General features: G+C 36.4%; 2 protein-coding genes across 3 annotated transcripts in view; both read right to left on the bottom strand.

Moving 5' to 3' along the window:
* The window catches only part of LOC141905829 (RIIa domain-containing protein 1-like), a 74,166-nt gene that overhangs the window by 25,034 nt on the left and 25,792 nt on the right, over positions 1 to 23,340 (bottom strand). The gene's annotated exons all lie outside the window — the stretch shown is intronic.
* LOC141905828 (uncharacterized) lies at positions 11,150 to 14,047 on the bottom strand. The gene is made up of 4 exons (XM_074794878.1): positions 12,967 to 14,047; positions 12,657 to 12,880; positions 12,313 to 12,445; positions 11,150 to 12,180 (listed from the first exon to the last, which is right to left on the bottom strand). The coding sequence occupies exons 2-4, from the start codon at positions 12,846 to 12,848 to the stop codon at positions 12,077 to 12,079; spliced, it is 429 nt and encodes a 142-aa protein (XP_074650979.1). The 5' UTR covers positions 12,849 to 12,880; positions 12,967 to 14,047; the 3' UTR covers positions 11,150 to 12,076.

The raw sequence follows: 23,340 nt of genomic DNA on the forward strand, positions 1-23,340 counted from the left end.
TCTATTTCTTTAAAATATCTAGATCCTGGTAAAGGACATTCTAATTCATTCAATATTAATCTTATTTGAAAATAAGTATGAAATCTAAATAAACTTTGAATTAATTTAAATTTTGAATTATTTAAATGATCATTCCAACTAATTCCACATCCTGTTGTTGCGCAATAAACAGCAAAATTTAATTGGTTCTGCCAATACTTTATATCAGATTTTAATAACCATTGTTTTTCATCTTTCAATTTTTTTTAATTGATTAAATATACATGAAATATATTTTCCATCTTTACATTAAAATTATTACTTTCAGTAACATAAATATCTAAATTAATTAATGAATTTAAAACTTCATTTCTATATGTACTATTTTTATTAAAATCTATTGCTGGAATAATATATTCAATTCATCTATTATAGTGGAAAGCTTTTGGAAAACTAACTACCATTTATATGATCAAAAATTAACAATTTAATTATTCTTTTAATAATTTATCTTGTTCTTCAATTGTTATATTACCATTTAACTAATAATATAATCTAATGTATTTTTAAATTATTTATTTCTTTTATATTAGATTTAATTTTTTCTTTATAACTTTTTATATTTAATTTTGAACTTATTCCGGTTACAACACTTGATGATAATCCTTAAACGCCAATTGATACAGCTAAAGGTGTTAATGGACTGAATATTGCTTTAAATGTCAATACCGAACTAATTGTAACTGAACCACTAATAATGAAATAAAATATGATTTTAGATTATAAACATTTTTTCTTTTTAACTTTTAAATCATTTTCAAATTCTAATATTTGTTTTTCCAAATATAATTTTAATTTAGTTTTATTTATATCATGAGGAATAATATCAATATTATCAACTTTGTCATCCATTTATTTAGTAAAAAAATTACTAATTAGTAATAGAATGATGACCACACTCAAACGTGGTGAACGGATAATAAGATAAAATCCCACTATTTACAGATTAAAAGAATTTAAAAACCAGAATTTATTTATTAAATCTAAAATATTTAAAAGACACGACGTTTCGATCTCACCCTATTAATTTCTTGCGCTAATGTTTCTAAATTATATAATCCAGGCTTAAGATAAAGATGAAACCATTAATTTTTTTTCTATCGTTTAAAAAAACTCTAAGTTCAATAGTTTTATTCGATATATTGTAAAATGAGTTACATAAACTAATATTTACTAATTTCAAATCTACACAATTTCTAAATTCCCTATCTAATTGTACTAGTAAATTAAGTCATTTATAATTTTTAAGTCTTCTAGAATCAACAAATATTCTACATTCTTTTAATTCAACCATTAATTATAACTCAAAAAAATTACCTCGAACCAAAAAAATTAATTTAAAAAAAATTTTTCCAAAATAAATGGACGAGAAGATAGAATGTGATATTTGTGGTGAACTTCAAAGAAAAAATAATATGGCTCGACAGATGAAAAAAACATGATAAAAATTATAAACCCCCTAAAATAAACTACCCAAATTGCAATAAATTATTTTCAAGAAATTATGTTAAAAAACATCCAGAGAAGTGTAAAATTAATAACTTAATGGTTATTGTTGATAGTTACGAAAGGAATAGTAATTCTGTTGCAACTGAACCTGAAATGATTTGGAATAGACCTTTATTATTTTATGATAAGAATAATATAAAGAATCATTTCTGTGAGCATTGTTGAAAATATAGCCCTGAAAATATAGAAGATTGGGAGAATCATCAATTTAAAAAAGCACAATTAAAATATCTAGATGAAATTTTTAAAATATTTTCTATCATACAGCAGAATAAAAGCAATGGCTTGAAAAAATGAAAATGATCGAAAATGATAATGGTGAAATAACTAAGAAAGATATAATCAAATCATTTATTCCATCAACATGTAGCACAAACGAGAAGAAAATGTATTTATATTTATTATTTACAATTATTATAAAAAACCAAAAAACAAAAGAAAACAGGGAAAATATAAAAGAAACATTCATAAAAATATTAAAATATTATGTGGATCATAAAATAACAGATTCAATTAATTATGAATTCTTTTTAAATAAGATTGTAAATTTTTTAAACATAGATATTATAATTCCATTTGATGAATTAACAAATAAAAAGAAAGAAAAAGAGCAAAATGAAATGTGGAACAATATAGATCTTCATTTAAATGAGAAAAATGAAATGAAAGAACCTAAAGAAATTATAGAAAAACAATCAGGTGAAAATGAAGAACATCTAATGAATGAAAGTTATGAATATTTAATTGAATGTATTAATGAACAAAATATAGAACTTTTAGAAGATGAAGAATTAGAAGATGATGATTTATTTGTAATGAAACAATTTCATAAAAATATTAATAATTAATGGCCATAAGGTAAAGTTTTTATTCCATCATCCAAAATATATCTTTTATCGTCGAATGGATTTAAACTAGTTTTTTCAACTTCATTAATGTACACCTCGTGATCTTCTGATCTTAAACAATTCATTCTATGTTTCATTACAATTGAGTTATATAAACACTTTATATAATCTTGAAATTCTATATGTTTATCAACCACATGCTTTGTTATTCCTTTTAACTTTTTTCGCTTCATGGTCTTTTGTTCTATAACTATACATTTTATTTCTTATCCTAACAAATTCAATCATTTCATCACCCCCTAATTCATCTTTAAATTTACCAAGCTGCTTTTTATTTTCGTTACTAAATAATTCATGATCTTTTGGATAATTGCTAAAATCGAAATGATGCTTTAATGCTTTTAAGTCTTTTGTTATGTCTTTTGTTTTGATTTTTAGTATGTATGCATCCGTATCGACCGCTATTAATGGGAACCCAGAATTGAATGTTCCATCATCTATTGATAAATCATAAACATAATCCGATGGGTAATATATTTCAAATAAATCTTTAACTTCTTCTGTTAACTCATTTTCTACATGGCTTAAATTAAAGCAATTTGGTTTAGATTTAATCCAATATTCATATTAAAACCTAATGAATTGCATAATATATTCAATCCTGATATAGCAACTTTTCCTTTCTGAGCTAAAGATATTGTTTTGCGGTTTTTGAAACCTTTTGAACAATCTGCTGCGTAGAATCCTATAAAATACCATTTTCTTAGATTATATTTTGCATTTAATACATAATCTGGAACTATCTTTTCTTTTGATGAAGTATTACTTGTAACTATTGCATGAATATAGAATTCATCATTATATTTTGTAGCAAAATCTTTTGGATTATTCTGATAGTATTCTATAAACTGCTGATGATTTCATATGATCCACGATTCTAAATGTTTTATTTGGATAAACTTCTTCACAGTATTTCTTAGTTCTTTCTAATAATTTCAAATCTTGATTACATAAATACCAACAATATCTATTGCACCCAACATAATTATACACACCTGCTGAACCATCTCCCATAAAAAAATCCTTTAATAAAATATTCTTTTACTTCTCATGTTTCTGGTTCTATGTTATAAATAGTATCAATTATTTCATCAAATGACATATGATTCACTCTTGGATAAAATCTTTTATGTAATAATTCATCTCGATTTTTATATCAGTTGGTTTTATTTCATCACCATTTCGTTTAATTAACCTGTGATCTTCAGTAACATCTACAAACCCTAATTTGATTCAAACTATAAATCTTCTTATTCGTTTTATGTCTAATAATATTCTTTAATTTTTTCCATCCATTTCTTGTCCAAACATCCATTAATCCATTTATTTGTATTCTTTTTCACCATATGAAATATAACGTTCATTTTGACATTATTTTTGAAATTCTTCTGATTAATATTTGATTATTGTATTTTAATAATATTGGAGTATCAGCTGTTACAGAATCAAAATATAATAATTCACTATGTTTTTCCCCGAAAAGTTGTTGTAAAACATTATAATAAAAATCATACATTAATAATTTTGATATTTCTAAAACAGTTGAACCAACGAATATAGGTTTATTAAATTTCATTGACGTTCTTTTTAATTTACTGCTGTTAAATAATCTTCAAATCTTTTATTTCCTAAGTGTCTAGGACTTGATTGTAAATGTCTCAATCGTTCAGAATTATTTACAAATTCTATATCATTTCTATTTCTAATATTTTCACATGTTTTTCCATAAAAACGATTATTCATTAATTTAAAAAAATCTTTTTCAAAATCAGTTTTAGATATTGTTTTCTGTTGAGTATTGAAATCTATATATTTTTCTAACCACTTCGATTGATTAAATTCAATATATCTATGTACTTTCTTTAATTTCATTCCTTGTCTTAGATAAAATTTTAACATTCTATAATGAACAATATACTTATATTTATTATTTTGTGTTAATATTAATTTTTCTGTAAAAACATGGTCTTTCGGTTTTATTTTTTTCTGGTATTTACTTAGATAACTATCATCTACGGCTAAATGTTCTGGGCAATAAGGTAAGTTTCTTGTTTTAAACTTTATATTTTCAGGATATTCTAAATCAACTACAAAGAAATAACCAATTGGAACATCATCTTCTAAACTCATAATTGCGCTTTCCCAATTAGTTTTATCATCATTTTCAACTTCTGTTAATGCCGCGTTATTATAAAATCATTATCAACTAAACTTTTTGCTAAATAATCTAATGAACTTGCTAGAAATCTATAAGAATCTAAAAATCTAATGCAACCAAATTGAAATGAAATATAATTTTCAGATGTTTTAGCTAATAGTTTAAAATCCTATTTTCTTACATTTAAATCATTTATAGCATTATATTCTTCTATTTATTGATTAATGGCGCCTAATTTTTCTGATAATTGTTTTATAAATAAGTGGGTATCATACCCTGATAAATTATGAAATAATATTGGTACGAAATTAACTTTTTTAGCTTGTAAATTACAATCTTCATGAGCAGCTCGGCGATATTTTGAATTTAAATGATCATGATCTCTAACTTTTTTATCAAATGAATAAAATCGTTGTTCACATAATTCTTTATGTTTTAGTAATGCATTTTCTGTCATAGATTTAGATAAACATTTTCTACAAAGATAAATCTTAAGAAATGTTTTGTAATATCATCAATCTATAACATTTTCATCATCATAATATTCTGTTAAATATAAAGCTTCTAATGTATAATCTTTAATATTTTTACCTTTTGTCTCTGGTAATAGCATTAATTCATTAATACATTTATTTTTAAATTATTAACTTTTTCTAATTTAGGAATCATTTTAATAGTTACTGGATATTGATCAATCTTATATAATGTTACATATTTCCGGTACTCTGTTATTCTATAAACATGTTCTTCTGTTGGATGTTAACAACTAATAATTGACCATAGAAAACATTTATTATCTTCATTTTGAACATTTATTACTGCTTTTGTTGTAAATGGTAATTTAATACAAGAGCCCCAAGGGGCACAATGGCCAGCCTGTCAGATTTGCTTTTTATAAATGATGTAATCTGTGGGTTATATTTATCAATATACACTCCCTGCTCAATATCATTTACATAGTAAAATCGTGTGTTAACACAGACAGCAGGAACGAATGTAATATAGAAATACTAAGTTATTGTATTGTTCAACGCCCCCTGGTGGCCATAAAAAAAACCAATGAGCTTGAAACTCACCTCGATCATAGAACATGTCATGAGCTACAACTTTCCAATTGATTATAGTAGCAAAATATGCTCAAGTATCAATTATGATGTGGAAAAACTTTTTTTCCACCTACGAATGAGTACTGATAACCCCAAGATGGCTGCCAAGTGCGTCATAATTGCCTGGTCAAAAATACCCTCTCGGATATAAAAGATCCCTTTCCAAAGAATACCCATTACAAATTGCAATGAAACATGGCGCACCATTAGAAAGCTACAGTACTCAGAATTCAGGCCAAAATTGACATTTTTGGGAACAAAAAAGGTCACAGTACGGCCATCTTGAGTCCGATCGACTCAATTTTTCTCATGCCGATGGGCCCTCGGGGGAGACAAATATATACGAATGATCAAGGTTATTGATAAAAGTGTCTTCAAAATTTCCCTCGAAAACTTCAAAAATGTGTAAAAAGTGCTGATTTTGGCGAACAACAATGGCTGCCAGTCGGCCATCTTGAATCTGACAGGGCCAGTTTTGGCCTGAAGATGTGTCTAGGGTAGATACACGTATAAAACAAATATCAAGACATTACCTTGAAGCGTCTTCAAAACTTTGGAACTCTCATGAACTATCTAGATGGTTATCTCTCGACCTCAATAGCTTCAAGACCCATCTCAAAACAACTTTGTTCCATGCAGCATACCATTAACTCTCGGAAAGCGAATTGTATTTAACATTTTTTGGCAGAATAAAATTTGATTGAATTTGCAATTCGGGCACATGGCTAATTAGCATATCAAGGTCATACACCCGATTTGGTAAAACCTTTTTTTCGCGAACCTTGCGCAATTGTCAAGGATGAATTTTCTGTAGAGCAAATAAAAATTCCTCCCAAACACCAAATCAACTAAAGACTTCATAGAAATCAATCTTGAAATACAATTTTAAATCTCAAAAAAAAACCCGGAAGTAAAACAGTACAGTAGACGATACCGCGGATTCACGTGAACACCTGATTTCTGTAAACGAAATGTTGGTTGTGACAAAATTGTTCAGACGGTTTTAGGTGGTAATAAGTACGGAAACGTAACGACCATGGTCGACTTAACCGATGAAATCAGGCCTATGTGATATCCAAATTTTGACTTTTTTATTCTCCAGACCTCCCTGATATAGAAATAAAAAATTTTGGTGGTACGAAAGTGCAATCACAGCGCCGACGGGGACAGAGCCGTGTCAGAGATCGGCGGAGTGAAAATTGAGGTGGACGAACACGAAGAAGTAGGCTATTGCGCTACTTGAATCACGAAAACTCCTGGCGCGGCCCCGACGCTTTTCGTTGATTAAGTAATACAAATATCATGCAATGGGTTTTCACAATCTACCGCTGCCGTATTTACCGGATTTCTATATCACTCCAAAATTCAAAGAAACCTCGAAATATCGAACCGGAACACTTCCAGTAGATATCCGCGGCTGCCCAACCGGGAAACTTATTTGTTTCAATAGATATTGATAGGATCCATCATCTTCACCCGTCAAGGGATTCGAACCCACTAAGCTAAAGCCATGCCAGAATCGGGTCGGGCCAATCACAGCGCTTGTAACAAACCACATTAGGCTTCTGTGGAATTTCCCAGTAAATGGGCCAATCAGCGAACACGTAGCGAACGCGGAAGTATTGTCGCGTGTTGATACATGACGTCATGCGCAAAAGCGCCAGTAATGAAATCGCGATAATTCACGTGAACAGCTGCTGATATTTTCAGATAAACCAATCACAGGGAAGACACAACTTCCTGATTGGCTGATAAAAATTGAAATTTTCCCGATTTAACTTTCGTGAAAAATGCAGAAAACATTTTTATGAGACCCTATTTCAAAATTCTGCTCGCTACGATTCCAAGAATGGATTACGCTTAAATACGTGATTTGTTCGAATATGCCCTCACTTGGCAAGCAAAAGAGCCTTTTGTGTGGAAACCATGTCATTTAAATTCGCTCCATTTGTATAGTAATAGGCTCAGCCTACGGCTGGCCTAATAAGATGATGCTTTAATATCCTTTAATTCCATTCAATGTTTAACCAGACCCCTCAAAATATCTTTCTTCAATATGACGTTTGAATTCATTAAATTTCCTTCTTTTCATGGCGATGTAATTGAATAAAGAACTCAATTTGAACAAATGCAGCTATTTTCAAGCATAGGTCTGCATTTATTTTTGATTTAAATTCTTAGATTAATGATGTCTTTGCATCTTAGGCTAAACAAAAATGATACCTTGTTTCTCCGCAGCAGCCGGGTCATTTTTGTAAAATATGATAAAATTTGTAAACAGTTCATTTCTATAGCGGCCGCGTCTGTTATGGTAAAATTGATCACGATTTTAAAAAAAGTAATGTATAGGGTAGATAGGCGGCCAGCCAGTTCAACATTTAAGCTCAGCAGAGCGGAGAAACAAGGTATCAATTTTTTTTAGCCTTAAATTAAGATGTGCATTTCGGAGTGTTCGAATTTCCCTGAATTCTAATTTCGCGAATTGATTTTTTTCAAACAAAATATGCTATATCCATGTGGATTTTTAACATTGTAAAGAAATCATCTAAATTGTGCCCATATTTGATCGAATTTAATAGAAGAAACTTTGTATGGTATTCAAGATTTCATTTGGATTACGGTAACGGCCTTTGGTGATCGTCCCTGGGGTCATGAATGAAGAAATCCCGTAATAGAATTTTAAATATGATAAAATTTGTTAAGGTGAAACCGCAACGTTTTGACTGTAGACTAACAGCCATCATCAGGTGGAATGTAGACATTCGTAGTGATAAGGGCTTTTAGTAAGATGGCTGTCAATCAACAGCTGAAACGTTGTGGTTTAACTATAATAAATTTCATGATACAAAATTCTATTGTGGAATTTCTTCATTTATCGACAGTTAACACGCTTTAGAGTATTTTATTCGACTTCTTCGGGTCCTGTAGTCGTTTAGATCGAAAATTATTTACTAATCGGCGAAGAAGGGATATAAAACCGTGTTGGTCGCTATGAGAGGGATTCCCTGTATATCTGCACCTTAAACCGGTACCTTTGTTAGTTCTAGCCCACATTCACTTCCAAATTCAAGTATTGGTAACGTTGGTTTACGATAATTTGAGAAAAAGAGTTTAGTTGGAGAAAACTGATAATTCAGTTAATGAGTTAACTGATAATCTTATAATTCAGCGATATTGGTTCAACGATTCAGCGAAGTTCAAACACCGTACATTTTGGCATGTTATTATATTGGCACCTTGAAATAAAGTTTCATAGAGATATTGCGGTGCTAAGTTTATCAATATTAAGAGGTAATTACTTTTGGTTTGTGGTCTTTTGGTGGCCAATGCAGTTTGTTCATTCGTTCATCAATCACTGTCTAGTTAGCCAGTGTAATTGACCTGCTGACCGATAGCTGCTGCTGGGTTTTTGATAACCTATATAAACAATTTACTCAACAAAGTGGGAAAGTATGTGAAACTAGAATTACAGCATATTGCATTTCTTTCACATCTTAGGCCAAAAGAAGTTTTCTCTATCAAATGAAATTGCTGACTTCAAAATTACGTGAACATCTCAACACTGCACTTTTATACGCTAATCGTTTGATCATTTATAAGTTGGTAATTTCATTTCAACCAAACTGTATAACTACGAAATAAGATTTTGATTATGGTATCATTTCTAGCAAGCGATAAAATGATTCAATATTCATTAACGAACAAGCAGAGAACAGCGTGACAAAGTGAACATCACATGGATTATTTAAAAATCGTTTGTATCGAAATAAACAATTAATTCAAGGTTAATTCTAAGTATTTTTTTCGCAATTCATTTTTTGAACATATGATTTTATTTGTATATTCCTCTCTCATATACCCTTAAAATCAAATTAAGCCTAAAAGACAAATTTATTTTTTTGTCTTGTCTTTCTTTTCTACAAAATCAAAGATTTATGAACGCACCAGAATGTTTTATAATCGCAAATGTAAAGAATTCTAGGAATGGCACTATATTTTAGTATTAATGGATTTAATCCATGATGATGTTATATGAATGAATAGTTTTCCATTTTGTTGAGCGTAATATTATTTAGGGGATTCTTAGCATCTCAAAAACTTTGATTTTCTATTCACAGAACTGTATTCAAAGCATACAGAGTTCTGTATACAAAGCATATAGGGTTTAACAGTACCTTTGAACCAGTCACGTATCACTGCAAATCTTTAACAGATGCTGCTATTTTGAACAGGAAATAACCATGCCATCTCAAAATGGTCACTTTTCAATAGTTGACTTTTAGAAACGATGTGTTTTGAGAGTAGCTGCTATGGTAGGAGTTACTATCAATAAGTCACTGTTAACAGGCGGGTGGTTTAACAGTCACCTCTACTGCTAGTGTGCACTATCGAAACCAGATGTTTCAAAATGGTCACTTTTCAATAGTAGACTCTTCGAAACAGCCACTATAGAAAACCAACTGAATTGAAAGGAATACTATTTCAGAGTGACTGTTTTGAAATGTATACTACTGGAAAAGTAGCTGATATCCTTAATTGCTTATTGTTCTCAAGTAGCTACTAAGTAAAAGTAGACGTTTGGGCTCAAAAGTATGATAGACATGTTCTTGGATTCAGCCTTTCAATTACTCTCACCTTACCCTAACCCTATCCCAAATTGTGAAACGGAACCCTCTGGACCCTCTTCTCACCCTCTTGACACTAACCCTATCGAAACCCTAACCCTAAACCCAATAAAATGATTCTATTGTAACATGATATATGGATCCGGCAAAAAGAAATAATCACTTCCTAATATTAACAAACAAACCCCATTAACGAAAATTCGGACCAAAACGTTGCACAGAGAGCAGGTGTGACAGAGAGCGGATATTGACATACATATCATAATGAGCTATGTTTTTCGTTCTACGATGAATATGCGCAACGAAATCGTCGTTTTCCGCCAGAAAATTGGCCAAAATAACCCAGCACGGCAAATAATGACGAATAATGATTCGAGGGTGCACCTTTACTATCCGTTACACAGCATATGATATGATATAAGTGTGTAAGGTATTCCGACTGTCTTTCTCACCTGAGGAACTACTTTTTAGTTTCTAGTGAATGCGCCCTCTGGTGCATGGAACATCGGGGACAGTGACATAGTGACATGGGGGACATAGTGTGACATTGGGGACAGTGGCATAGAGTGACATCGGGGACGGTGACATCTCCAGGATACATCTCCGGGGATATTTTTCCAGCTCTGCATCCCTCCCGCGCGCCCCTCCCCCCCAAACCGTTGACTTCTGCATCCAAGAAAACCATGCAGAAATGTCTAGAACACATAGCCAGGCATATGAGTTTTCAAAAGTGAAAATGTGATAACTATCAATCGCTATTCAAATCAATTATCTATTCCAATCGAATATATTTACATCCAAAAAGTTTACTTAGCATAATAGTCAATCATTTCTTTCAATTGAATATATCGGACATATACCATATTTTCCGGCCAATAAGCCGAGGGCAGTTTTTTAGCCTAAAATACATGGATTTCATAAAGCTTCACCCAATAAGCCGAGGCCCTTCATCAGAGATTTTAATTCACTGATTTGTCAATTAGTTCGTCTTAATTAACGATTTAAGAGGCTGACAGTAGCGCCCGCCGATGTGTGAGAGTGCTGTGTATACTATCATCGCCGAGTGACTGTGCTATATATAGACTCACTCAGCTGATTACTATACACACAGCCATACACGCAGTACGCAGCTCACTGCTGATTTGCATATATACTTATGTATGAACTGACACGTGGTAGTACGATAAACTCGCGCGTTATATAAATGTATACCATTGCCGCTGTGCGGTGATGGAACAATCAAAGTAAAAATAAAATAGTTCAAAATAGATTATAATTGGTAGTAAATAATGACCTCAAATAAATATCGACCACTTTTCTTGATTTTGACGATCATTGAGAGCATTAGAGTGGCATAGATCGGGAAGTGATTTTTTATGTCAGATCGTATCCGCCCAATTAGCCGATCACGATATTTTGGGTAAAAATCTGAGGCTAGAAAATTGGCTTATTGGCCGGAAAATACGGTATAGCATTTTTAGAAAAAGTATGCGGGCTAAAAAGTGTCATATTTAGATACGAGAATGTATACAATAATAAATTTCATATAGCCTTAGTAAATTTCATATGGTATTAATCATGTATAATATTATTCAGAGTGTATAGGATAAATGTAGTAATAATAATTCATGCTGGTAATGTTTTGGTAAACGCGTAATAAATTCAAATAAACAATCCTTCGAGAAATTTTCGCTGTAAAGCTGAATGTCGATTCCGGACTTGGAAATATCGTCATAGGGAAGTTGTACAGAGTCCGGATGCGATTTCATAAAGAACACTGATCTTCCCAGAATGTAAATTCGCCTGAATCCTCGTTCGGTCAACTGCTGTAATTCCTAAAATAAAGTATCAGTAATCAGTAACTGATAGTTAAAGAGGATTATGGCAGCGTCAAATAAAATGACGGCCCAAAATAACAGCACAACGAAGGTATAAAACATCTGACTAGTATTAATGATAATAATTACCTTTAACTCTGTGAATGTTGCGTACAGATTTGACAGGTCCTTGTGATGAAAGCAACGCCTTCGATATCTTTTGCGGAAATGATGACACTCGAGGCGAGTGTATCGAATCTACAGCTTTGTGCTGTTCCACTGCCTGTAAATCAAAATGACAAATCTATTTTAGTTTAGTTAATATACATGTATTGTCGTAAATGTTTTGCGTGGGCTATGAACTTTTTGTTCATTGTTACATATAGCCTAAACTAATAGGGAAAAAATGGATTTTGTTTTCAGCCCCACGGTCTACATTGACAATAATACGTGATACATTGTACGAGATGAATCTGATTTTGGGAAATACATACCTCGAGAAATATAGCTTTCTGGTGCTGCATTGTTCTAAACACCGTTTTCGCAGCTTGCATTTGTTGTATTGGAATGATTTCTGAAATGGTTAATGCATTGGATCCCCTTATGGTGTGTATCATCGCCTCAACAAATATATGCAGTAAAGCAGTGAGGCGATAAATGTGTGACGCATCCTTTGACGATGCCATGTGTATATCGCCGTTCTGTTCTTGGTTTTCTTCTGAAATTTGAAAATAAACGGAATTGGTGATATGAATGCATAGCCTTACTACAAAAGACCTTCAATTAAACCATTTAGCAACTTACCGATATTTTCGTGGTATCTGCGTTGAAGGTAATCGATGTTCTTTCCTGATTTCGTTGAACAAATTTTCACTTTCGTCCGATAATGTGTAAGTCACTGCATTGTTTAGGTGTGCATCATACACGGACTGAAGAATGCTTTTGAACCCGTTTTTCAAGGGGGAGTTCATCACTTCGCGATGCGCTCTAACGTTTTCTTCGGGTTGATGCAATTCAGGTTTGCATACAGAATATAAATCTGTCCACAAAACCGTCCCCACCACACAATTGTACTAGTTCCACTAGAAGTGGTTCAGCCTGAACCATGACGATCATCGACATTGATGTCTTACTGAATCCTCTTAGTCCGTTCGATAAAGTTTTAAGTATCTCCTCGACTTCCCCACATTTTGCAAAGCAACGCACGTTCAGTTTCGCCCTTTTTTTTGTTTCACGTTGATAGCTTTGAGGAGTCTACCTCCTTCTTCCGATGTGATTAGTCCGTAACCAGAATTTAAAGGCTGGTGTTTCTGCACCCCAGCTACAGAATAAGTCTCCAAAATGAAGTTATTTCCTCCATTTGTATCGCTATAGTGATCCGAAAACAGTTCGATAATCCGCTTGAAACAATTCGATTTGCCACATCCAGGATCGCCAACTATCATCATGTACCAGTTCAAAGGATCGATGAACCCAGCAGCTGCTGTACTGACAGTACTGACTGACTGTACTGACGAGTGTTTGGTCCAGCAACCGATGCAATACACGATCCAATATCCCATTGGAATTTAATCGTATATGCACTCTGATAGAGTTTGAAGATACTACTTTTAGAATAACGTTTACTAGCCATGGCATGGAGAGTAAGTTTACTGTGAACTTTGAGCAAATTATGACCATTTTATATGGTCAGTTAGCTATTCAATATTTCATTAACCAATGAAAATGGGTAGGCCTATTTAAGTGCGTCAATGAAATTTGACTGAGTTTGAAACTTGCCCATTTCTTTCATGACAAAGCATGGATTAATATAGCTGCCAAGCAGCGATGACGGGTTTTCTGCAAAGCCATTCAGAATGACGGAAATTGTAGTAAATTGAAATACCGATACATAGAATAAAATGTATTGACAGATTCGAACCTAATATGCAACTGTCACAGGACGTTATTTTTTTGGGAGCATTCCTGTTCCTGTTCATTTGTAGTGTGGTGCCCTCTACTTTGGGTAATAAATGTTAATATCAGTATTTTTAAATTGATCGTTCGTTTATTTAGGTGAGTTGTCTTCTATATTGTTTGTATATTATTATGTATATCCATGTATTGTTTATTGTAATGCATTGATTTAGGCCTGGCCTGGCCTGGCCCGGTTTATTTCCTAAGTTAACTAGATTCCCGCCATTTCTTGTTCCCGCCTTTTTTTTCCTTTATGATTTGAATATTGGATCAGAGTATTATCATGTGACATGTAATGTAGCTGGCAATTAGTTATGTTAGGATATATAAATGTTTATTATATATATATTGAGTCGGTAGTGCTGAATTATTGGAGGCATTCATCTGGGTAATAAATGTTAATATCAGTATTTTTAAATTGATCGTTCGTTTATTTAGTTGGAGTCAGAATCAGCTGATCGGTGCTGCATTGAGTGCGGTACTGCAAGTGGCAGCAGAACAGACGGGACTCGGGCAGTTGGAAATCCGCTCCGTGACATTTTGGGGCTCGTCCAGGAAACTAAGAAGATTATCGAAGAGCGGAATCAATTGAAACTCAACCGTCCACTACGGACGCCAGTCAGCGATTACAAATTGGAATTTCGATCACCCAACAGTGTTGTGTAAACCCGGTACCGGTGTACAAGTCGACGTGAAAGGCTGCCTGGAGTATCGTGAGTATTAACACGGGTTTTACTCCCGAGTAGGAGCCTTGGATTTGGTGATTTAGCATTGTGGTGGTCAGTGTAATGCAGGTGTGCTGCTCGTATTGCATGTTGCCGTCCGACTAATACCTGTTGCGTGTTACTGTCCGAACACTACGTGTTGCATGATACCGTCCGATTTAATACGTGTTGCGTGTTACCGTCCGATTAATATGGTTTGCATGCTATTGTGCGTCGAATTCGTGTTGCATGTTGTTATTTGTGTTGTGACGTGTTGCACAGAAGTCTTGTGCGATACAGATTTTGTTTAGTTGCTTTGCAAGGAATCCAAACTGGATTTAAGTGCACATTTATTTGTTTACATTGTTTGCATGTGTAGCTCAGATTGGGTTTGCATTGAGATTGTGGTTGACTTACCTGTGGATCCGAGCGTGTGAGTTCTGTTCTACAGGGGTTGTGATAGAGAACGGTCTGTTAATTGGTTTGTGTAGCTGAGCTGAGCGGAGAACATTTTATTTGCGGTGCTTGATGCGATCATTTCTTTTTGCGTTGTTTTAGTTAAATGTAAATTTACTGCATGTTGTGATTGCTTTATTTTCTTTTTGTGTTTGCCTATTCTTAATTTGTCCATTAAAGCACACAATTAATTGTACTACGAAATACCTTGTGAGATGGGTTAAGCTGTTAAGGTAGTTGAGAGTGGGACATATTATTGGTTTGTACAATTAACTGAGTGCGTATTAATTAGTTTTAAACAAGTGTTAGAGTGCATTTGTTTAACCCTCTGTTTCTGTTCTATTGAGACTTGGTGAAACTAAATATCTGTGTTTTTGTGCTAATATATAGGAGAGAATGCCCTCCTTGTGGGAACAAGCGGTTTTTGTTGGGGGTATTCAAGGGTTAACTAATCCGGTTGGATTTTGTCTGGAATACTTTCAGCCTTGTGGGGAAATTAGAACCTCTAGCCAGAACTCGGATGGGGTTTTTCTTATCTTTGATTCTCCAGATGCATGTTCTCAAGCGAGTTTAGCTGATAACAGGAGGATTCAGGCAGATGGTAAGTCCATAACCCTACGGGTGCAGAATATTGATTCGTCCCAAGAGCGATTCTTGCGTCAAATATATCAGGCGGAAGAGGATCTGGACCAAATGGTAAGATCATTCTCAAACCTACCACCAGGGACTCAGAGTAAACTGGTTGACAAGTTGACGGCTTCGGTGATGAAACCCAAAAAAGAAACAAGCCTCGGTGAATCGTATTCCGGTCCGACATTGAGGCCACCAGCACTCTCACAACCCCAATTTGAACCGAGGGTGAATGTGTCGGTGCAAGCACCAAGGGTCGGAATGTTTAGTGGAACGGAGAGCAAAGGAGAGATATCCTACGCCCAATGGCGCCAGGAAGTGAAGGCACTTGTTCGTGATGAAGCACTCGGTGATGCCACCCGGATGAGGATAATTCGTGCATCATTAAGGGGAACTGCATTACGGGTGTTAACCAATCTATATGATGAGGAAAATGAAGTTACGGCAGCGGATGTTCTTGATCAGATGGAACTCAAATACAGGGAGGTGCAAACGGCGGAGGAGTTGATGATAAGATTTCACTCAGCGAGTCAAGGAGACAAGGAAACGATAGCGGATTGGTCCACAACAATCGAGGAGATAGCTGCGCAAGTGAAAGCTGCGGGACATGGACCTACCTATATAAATGACGAGACACTAAAGGTACAGTTTTGGCCAGGGTTACAAAATATGCAAGTTAAGATGTCGACGAGAACATATAAAGAGCCAGGTTATTTGTTTCGTCAACTAGTCAGGCAGGCTCGGAAGGTGGAGAGTGAAATGGGTAGCGAGATAGGCCGCACTTCTATCAACTCTTACCGGAGAAAGAAGCCGTTCATTCAGCAAGTTCAGGGGGTTGCCGTGGAAAAGACGGAATCGAACGAACTAGCTGAACAATTAAGGAAATTGACTGAGCACTTAAAGCGAATTGAACGTGAGCTGGAAGCCGTCAAGGAAGGGCGGCTGGAACAACGGAATTGGCGCGGGAGGCGATGGCAGACTGGCCCAAGACCGCCTAATCCGATTGTGCCCATGGAGGAAAGTGTTGGCAATGCGGTGATAAAGGTCATATGCGACGTAGCTGTCCGTCATTGCCGGGAAACGAGGAACCGCTCGGATCAGGAGGCAGGAGACGGGCGGAAAAGGAGGACAGCGCCTTAACCTATCAGAGTTAATTGGAGGGCCTAACGAGATTAGCGCTCAAATAAATGGTCGTGAATGTAGAGTCCTGATCGACACAGGTTCGATGGTCTCAACCATCTCGGAAGACTTTCTACAAACTCTCCAAGATGGTGAGGTGTATCCTTTGTCCGACATCGAACCCAAGTTTCAGGTGCACATGGTAAGTTGAAAGGTGTTACCGTTTAAGGGTAAATTTACTTGGGTAAATTTAAAATGTGAAGGTGATGATTTGGATATTTTGGCTCTAGTTGTACCGTCAACAATTTATCACCGAGAAGTACCCGTTTTGGTTGGAACCAATGTCTTACGTCGGCTCAAAACTCCATCGTTTGTTACCCAGCTAGCAATGGAAGCCCCTCTCGTCCGAACGACGCAAACTTTATGCGTCCACGCTAATTCGGAGGTTACCGTGCATGGGCAAGTCCGAACTGCTTGTCGTGGTGGACTGATGATGGTAGATGGAAGCGTAGTTAACGTTCCTGGCAGTTTAAGTGTCATACCGACTGTTACCGAAGTACCGTCAGTCAAATGTTGCAGGATTTCGGTGCGACTTAGGAACAGTAGCGAGCGGGATATCACTATTCCTCATAGAGCAGTGATTTGTGGAGTGGTTCCGGTGACTGAAGTGGAGACCTCGGACTCTGAAGAGGATGTGAAAGTCGAAGTGGAGTCTGGAAAACATTCGTGGGTGTCTGACGAAGAGTTTATAGCGGGTGTCAACTTGGCGGGAGCAAAAACAGAGGAAGAAAAGGAAATGCTCCGGGAATTGCTTGTAAAATGGAAGCATGTTTTCGCCGCAAATGACCTGGACTTGGGTACGGCGAGACTGGCCGAGCACACCATCCATCTTACAGATGAAGAACCAGTAAACCTTCGGTACCGTCGTGTTCCTCCTGGGATGGTGGAGGAAGTACGCCAGCACCTACGAATGATGTTGGATGCCGGAATAATCCGTTCATCCAGCAGTCCCTATTCCAGTCCGGTCGTGTTAGTACGGAAGAAGAACGGGGAATTAAGGTTCTGCGTTGACTACCGGGATTTGAATCGAAAAACCGTTCCCGACCGTTATAGTCTGCCCAGGATTGACGAGGTTTTGAATAATTTGGCCGAATGTGATCGTTTTAGTGTGATCGATCTTAAGTCTGGATACTGGCAGTTGAAGATGGCGGTTTCTTCGAATTCAACAAGATGCCTTTTGGCTTAACAGGGGCCCCGGCATCTTTTCAGCGACTGATGGAAAGGACCCTCGGAGATTTAAACTTGAAAACCTGTTTAGTATACATTGATGATGTAATTGTATTTTCCAAAGGTGCTAAACAGCATATGGAACGTCTGGAGGAAGTATTCGAGCGTCTAGAGAAGGCCGGGCTGAAAGCTAAACTGAGTAAGTGTGTTTTTTTACAGGACGAGGTATCTTATCTTGGGCACCGCATATCCAAGCGAGGCATTGAGGCCTACCCCGCCAAGATAGCAACCGTCCGGGATTGGAAGCCACCTGAGACCGTATGACTATCTGTATGGGCAGCGTTGCGTAGTTGAAACAGACAACAACCCACTCACCTACGTCTTGAGAACCGCAAAGTTAGACACAGTAGGGCATCGTTGGTTACAGGCGTTATCGGTGTATGATTTGGAGCAAAATTATACGCCTGGGAAATCCATGGGAGATGCAGATGCTTTGAGTAGGAAGATAAACCGCGAGGTAATTGTAGCCATGGCTTCATCTACGCATACAGCCACAGTTCCTTTGAACGTCACCGAAGGAAGTGTTACGGACGTTTTCAGTGAGCTCCCTAAACTCAGGCTAGCTGAACTACAGGACCAGGATCCGGTGATCACGAGACTCAAGCGACTCATCGTCGGAAAAAACCATTCCGTCCAATGGATCGCGCCGAACAAAGATACCGGAAATATTTTCCGTCGCTCATAATTGAGGAAGGTTTGCTTGTGAGAAAGAAAACTGTGGATGGTTTCGGAGTTACTCAAGTGCTGGTACCGGTGGAGGAGAGCGGGAATATTCTTCATTGGACCCACGATGCACTTGGACACGTTGCTCGAGATAAGACATGGAAGGCGGTAAGTTCACGTTTTCTTTGGCCAGGAATGTTTACGGATGTGGAAAGATATCTGGGGAGTTGTAGAAGATGTGTTGTGCAGAAGGCCAGAGATCCCCGTGCACCTCTCGAGTCAATCCTCTCAAGTGAACCTCTTGAGTTACTATGTATGGACTACCTGAAAATCGACCCATCTCAAGGGTATGAAAATCTCCTCATTCTCACTGATCATTTCTCGAAATACTCCGTTGTAATACCTACGAAGAATCAGTTAGCTCAGACAGCAGCGCGGGCGATATACGACAACTTCATTGTGCGGTATGGGATTCCAAAAACCCTCCATAGCGATCAGGGACGGAATTTTGAAGGAAAAGTGGTGAGCGAACTATGTGAAATTCTTGGAATCGTGAAAAGTCGTACGACGCCATATCATCCGCAAGGGAATGGTTGTGTGGAACGTATGAATGGAGTACTTTTGTCACGATTGAGGCTATTAGATCCTACTCACAGAGCAAAATGGAAGAACCATCTCAATACAGTAGTCTGGCAGTATAACTGCACTCCTCATTCCACGACTCAATATTCTCCTTATACTTTGATTTTCGGTAGGGAACCTGTCCTGCCGGTTGATCACGTGTACGGTTTGGATGTTTTGACCTGTCGAACAAAATTTGGGGAAGATCTTCAAAGGGAAATTCAAGAGACATGGCAGACTGCTTGTGGACACATAGAAAAGCATGGGGAAAGAACCGGGTGGTATTACGACAAGAAGGTCACCGGAAGACCAGTCTCCGTTGGAGATTTAGTGCTAGTTCGGAATATGGGACCTCAGGCGATGGGTAAGCTGGCTGACAAATGGCGCGACGAAGAGTATTGCGTGGAGGCCCAACCTAACGAAGATTTCCCGGTGTACATTGTGAAAAGTCTGTTGACCGGAAAGCGCAGGACGCTTCATCGAAACCTATTGCATCCGCTGGCTTATCCATTACGGGATGAAGCTCAACAGGAACCAACTGTAAGGCGACAGGAAAAAGAAAAAACAAACCGTTTTATTGGAGACGTCGACGATACATTAAAAGATGTGGAGGTAGAGGTATCTGTTCCCATTCACACTTCAGAGAAGATTTCTGTCGGTGATGGGGAAGTTGAAGTTTTACTGACGGCATCCGTGGCAACGGAACAAAATCGCACTTCAGTCACCCTCGGATCTGAGGAGCACGATGAAGGGGAGATCGTCCCGGAATCCGATGGCGAGGTAAGTATAGACGTCGAGGACAATCGGGAAGTTGAAATGGACGCAGAGGAATCAGAATCTAAACCGCCTACTCCTCCTCGCCGTTCTGGAAGAGAGCGCCGGATGCCCGCTACGGTTTACTAGCAGTGATTATGTGGTATGCGGGGGTACAGAATAAGGAACCTCAACTTGAGATCATGCAAGATTGGGAGGAACGTGCTGAATTATTGATGCGGGTCGCAAAGGACGAATCGATCGCTGCAAATCCCTTAATACTCGCGTCTTTGATAAGTCTGATAAATAAGTCGCCTGATTAATACATTCAGTTTTGCTTTGTTTTAACCAACATGTGCTTGTATTTTTACGGTACGCGGACGTACAATCAACAAATATGAATTTATTTGACCAGGCATTTATTTTGGCATTCAAACATCATGATACTGTATTATCACCATGCTTAAAAATGGTTCTGTCCTGTAAAGAACTCATCTTAAGCACCTGCTGAGTCAATAGATTGAGTGAATTTACAGATAAGAACGTATTATGATTTGGAATAGATTTAAGAAGTTAAATCTTTTTATTGAAATATTTGAATAAATACATATATTGTAGTGTAGATTCAATCAATAAATTATGAATTGATTAGGTCTGGGTTTCCGGCTGATGTTGATTTTGGCTTTTATGGATTACAAATTCTATAGTGACAAACAATTTATACCTGCAACATGTGTGTAAATCAAACCTATTCCACTAGTTGCGTGTGTTTCCTAATAAACGGGAGAGTCACTCTTGATCTGAGTTATTAGAAAAATGTTCATTTAGTTATAGAAATTCATTGCCTTTTTGAAAATTCTATAATAATATTTGTTCTTTCCTAATTTTTATTACTGTATGAACCAATGATACGCTTTGTAAATATGATGTAATAAAATAAATTCGAATTTGAATTAAATTTGAATATGAGAATCGCGCATAACTTGTGTTTTTTCAACTTGTCTCTTGTTAACAGTTCCAGAGTTTCAATTACAATCAAATCCAAATTGGCTGAAAAGTACATAGGACTAAATGAAATGAACTGTTAGTCACTGCAAACCTTTTCCAGTGTTATGTCGATCGTGTTGAATCACTTTGCTTGAGTTGAAAGAATCAGATCTTCTATGGTGCAACATAGGTCGAAGAGAGATATCTTGGTGTTGACTGTCCTTGACCAATTACCTTCATGTGTTTATTTGTACATTGGAATCAGCATCATAACCATTTGAACTGCAAAATGTTCATACAACATGAAAACTTACAATACATGCATACAGTAATCAAACTTTCACCGATGTTGGATATTTGAATGAACATTAGGCTTATTACAGTATTCTAAAGCAGGAAATAATAAGCCCAGTCAATAGGCCCTATTCCCATTAGTACAACTGTATAATGCGCACAGCTGTACCGTACACTTATCAGTCAAGATTGGAGAAATCGGTATACCAAACCTTCGTACAGCAAAATGTACAGGCCTACAATAATTTCTGGTATACAAGCCGTGACCACATGAACGTTTTGGATCTAGGTTTGACTATTAATGTCAGCAGGTCAGAGAAGGCCTGAGTAAAATTTAATCGCATGGCTCAAATCAATTAGCCTTTCTGCGTGTGAATACTTCACTGTATTGTTTTAAAAATAGGCCTATCGAGTGAATTAGTGCATAGACTGAATTAGACTTTAGGCTAGTCCTGACCAAATCCTATCCATGTTATAATGGCACCAGTTATAGTAACATCACTGTAGGGCCGACGAGAGGGAAAAAGTTGTGTTTGTAGTACACTGTAGGCTTATTGTGCATGGTAGGCTTATCGTACTCACTTAATACTTAAAACGCTGTTGGTACCTGTACGTGACTGTACGGTGATTTCTACAGGTTAGCCGTATGTGAGTACGTTGACGCTCAGACTTGCAATATTGGGATTCGAAACCAAACGAAAATGAAATCCAGTAGTAGTCCAGTGATTTACCCACTGTGCCACAGAACGTAACTGCAGGGTGGATGAAATTTGATTTACAAATAGCCTAGCCTCACTTAACCCAAACTCTATTCTTTCACGCATGCGCGTTTGCAGATTATAGGAACTCACGTATGGCGTTTGTAGGGAACTCACGTACGGTTAACCTGTGGATATCACCGTACAGTCACGTACAGGTAACATCTTTGTACTTAAAATGGTATTGGCTACTAGGAACTCACGTACAGCGTTAGTAGGGAACTCACGTGCGGTTAACCTGTGAAGATCACTGTACAGTCACGTACGGGTAAAAACTACGTACTTAAAATGGTATTGGCTACTATATAATAGGCCTGTAGACAAATAAATATCGGTAGGCATTCTTAGCTTCCACACTTCATAACCGAACCAACTGACCAACCAGTATATTTTAGTCCCAGTCGAACCTACCAGCACAGGCCTAACACTGTTTGTCAACTGTGTGTACCGTAGTAGGCTATCGATAATCACCTGATACTTTTCTGTCGTTGGTTTTCTCTCTGAGACGTAATTCTAGTAGCTACCTGCGACTCAACGACCTTGATTTAAACTTGATCAATTCAAAATTTATTTATTGAGGCTTTTGGTTACATGAACTGATAAGCAATATACTTAAATGAAATAACCGGAATAACAAGAAATCAATAATATAAGAGAGGTAACAAACAAATGCCCGTAAACCTGTCGGACTCGCGAACGCCGGGCTCGTATACTCTTTTACTCGGACCCGCTGAGCAATAAATTCATAGAATTGACTTTGAAATTGATTGTGGAGAAGAGAGGGAATAATTCGATAGCTCTTCCTCAAAAAGAAGAGAGAAATGTCAGAAGAAAACACAACACGGCTACTAATTGAACGGGGCCAAATTTCCGATGTTTACAGCTCGACAGTGCCTTTATAATGTGGATTTATCAAAATTCCCATGCAGTATCTGGAGATTGAAGTGAGC

This window comes from Tubulanus polymorphus, chromosome 5, assembly GCF_964204645.1.
Source record: "Tubulanus polymorphus chromosome 5, tnTubPoly1.2, whole genome shotgun sequence".
Lineage (NCBI taxonomy): Eukaryota > Metazoa > Nemertea > Palaeonemertea > Tubulaniformes > Tubulanidae > Tubulanus > Tubulanus polymorphus.

Bases quoted from the DNA above. Each gene is read 5' to 3' on its own strand.
- LOC141905828 (XM_074794878.1), bottom strand. From the start codon at position 12,848: ATGGCATCGTCAAAGGATGCGTCACACATTTATCGCCTCACTGCTTTA. The intron at 12,446-12,656 runs GTATGTATTTCC...TTTGATTTACAG, and splicing joins AGAAAGCTATATTTCTCGAG to GCAGTGGAACAGCACAAAGC. The intron at 12,181-12,312 runs GTAATTATTATC...ACTTTATTTTAG, and splicing joins CAACATTCACAGAGTTAAAG to GAATTACAGCAGTTGACCGA.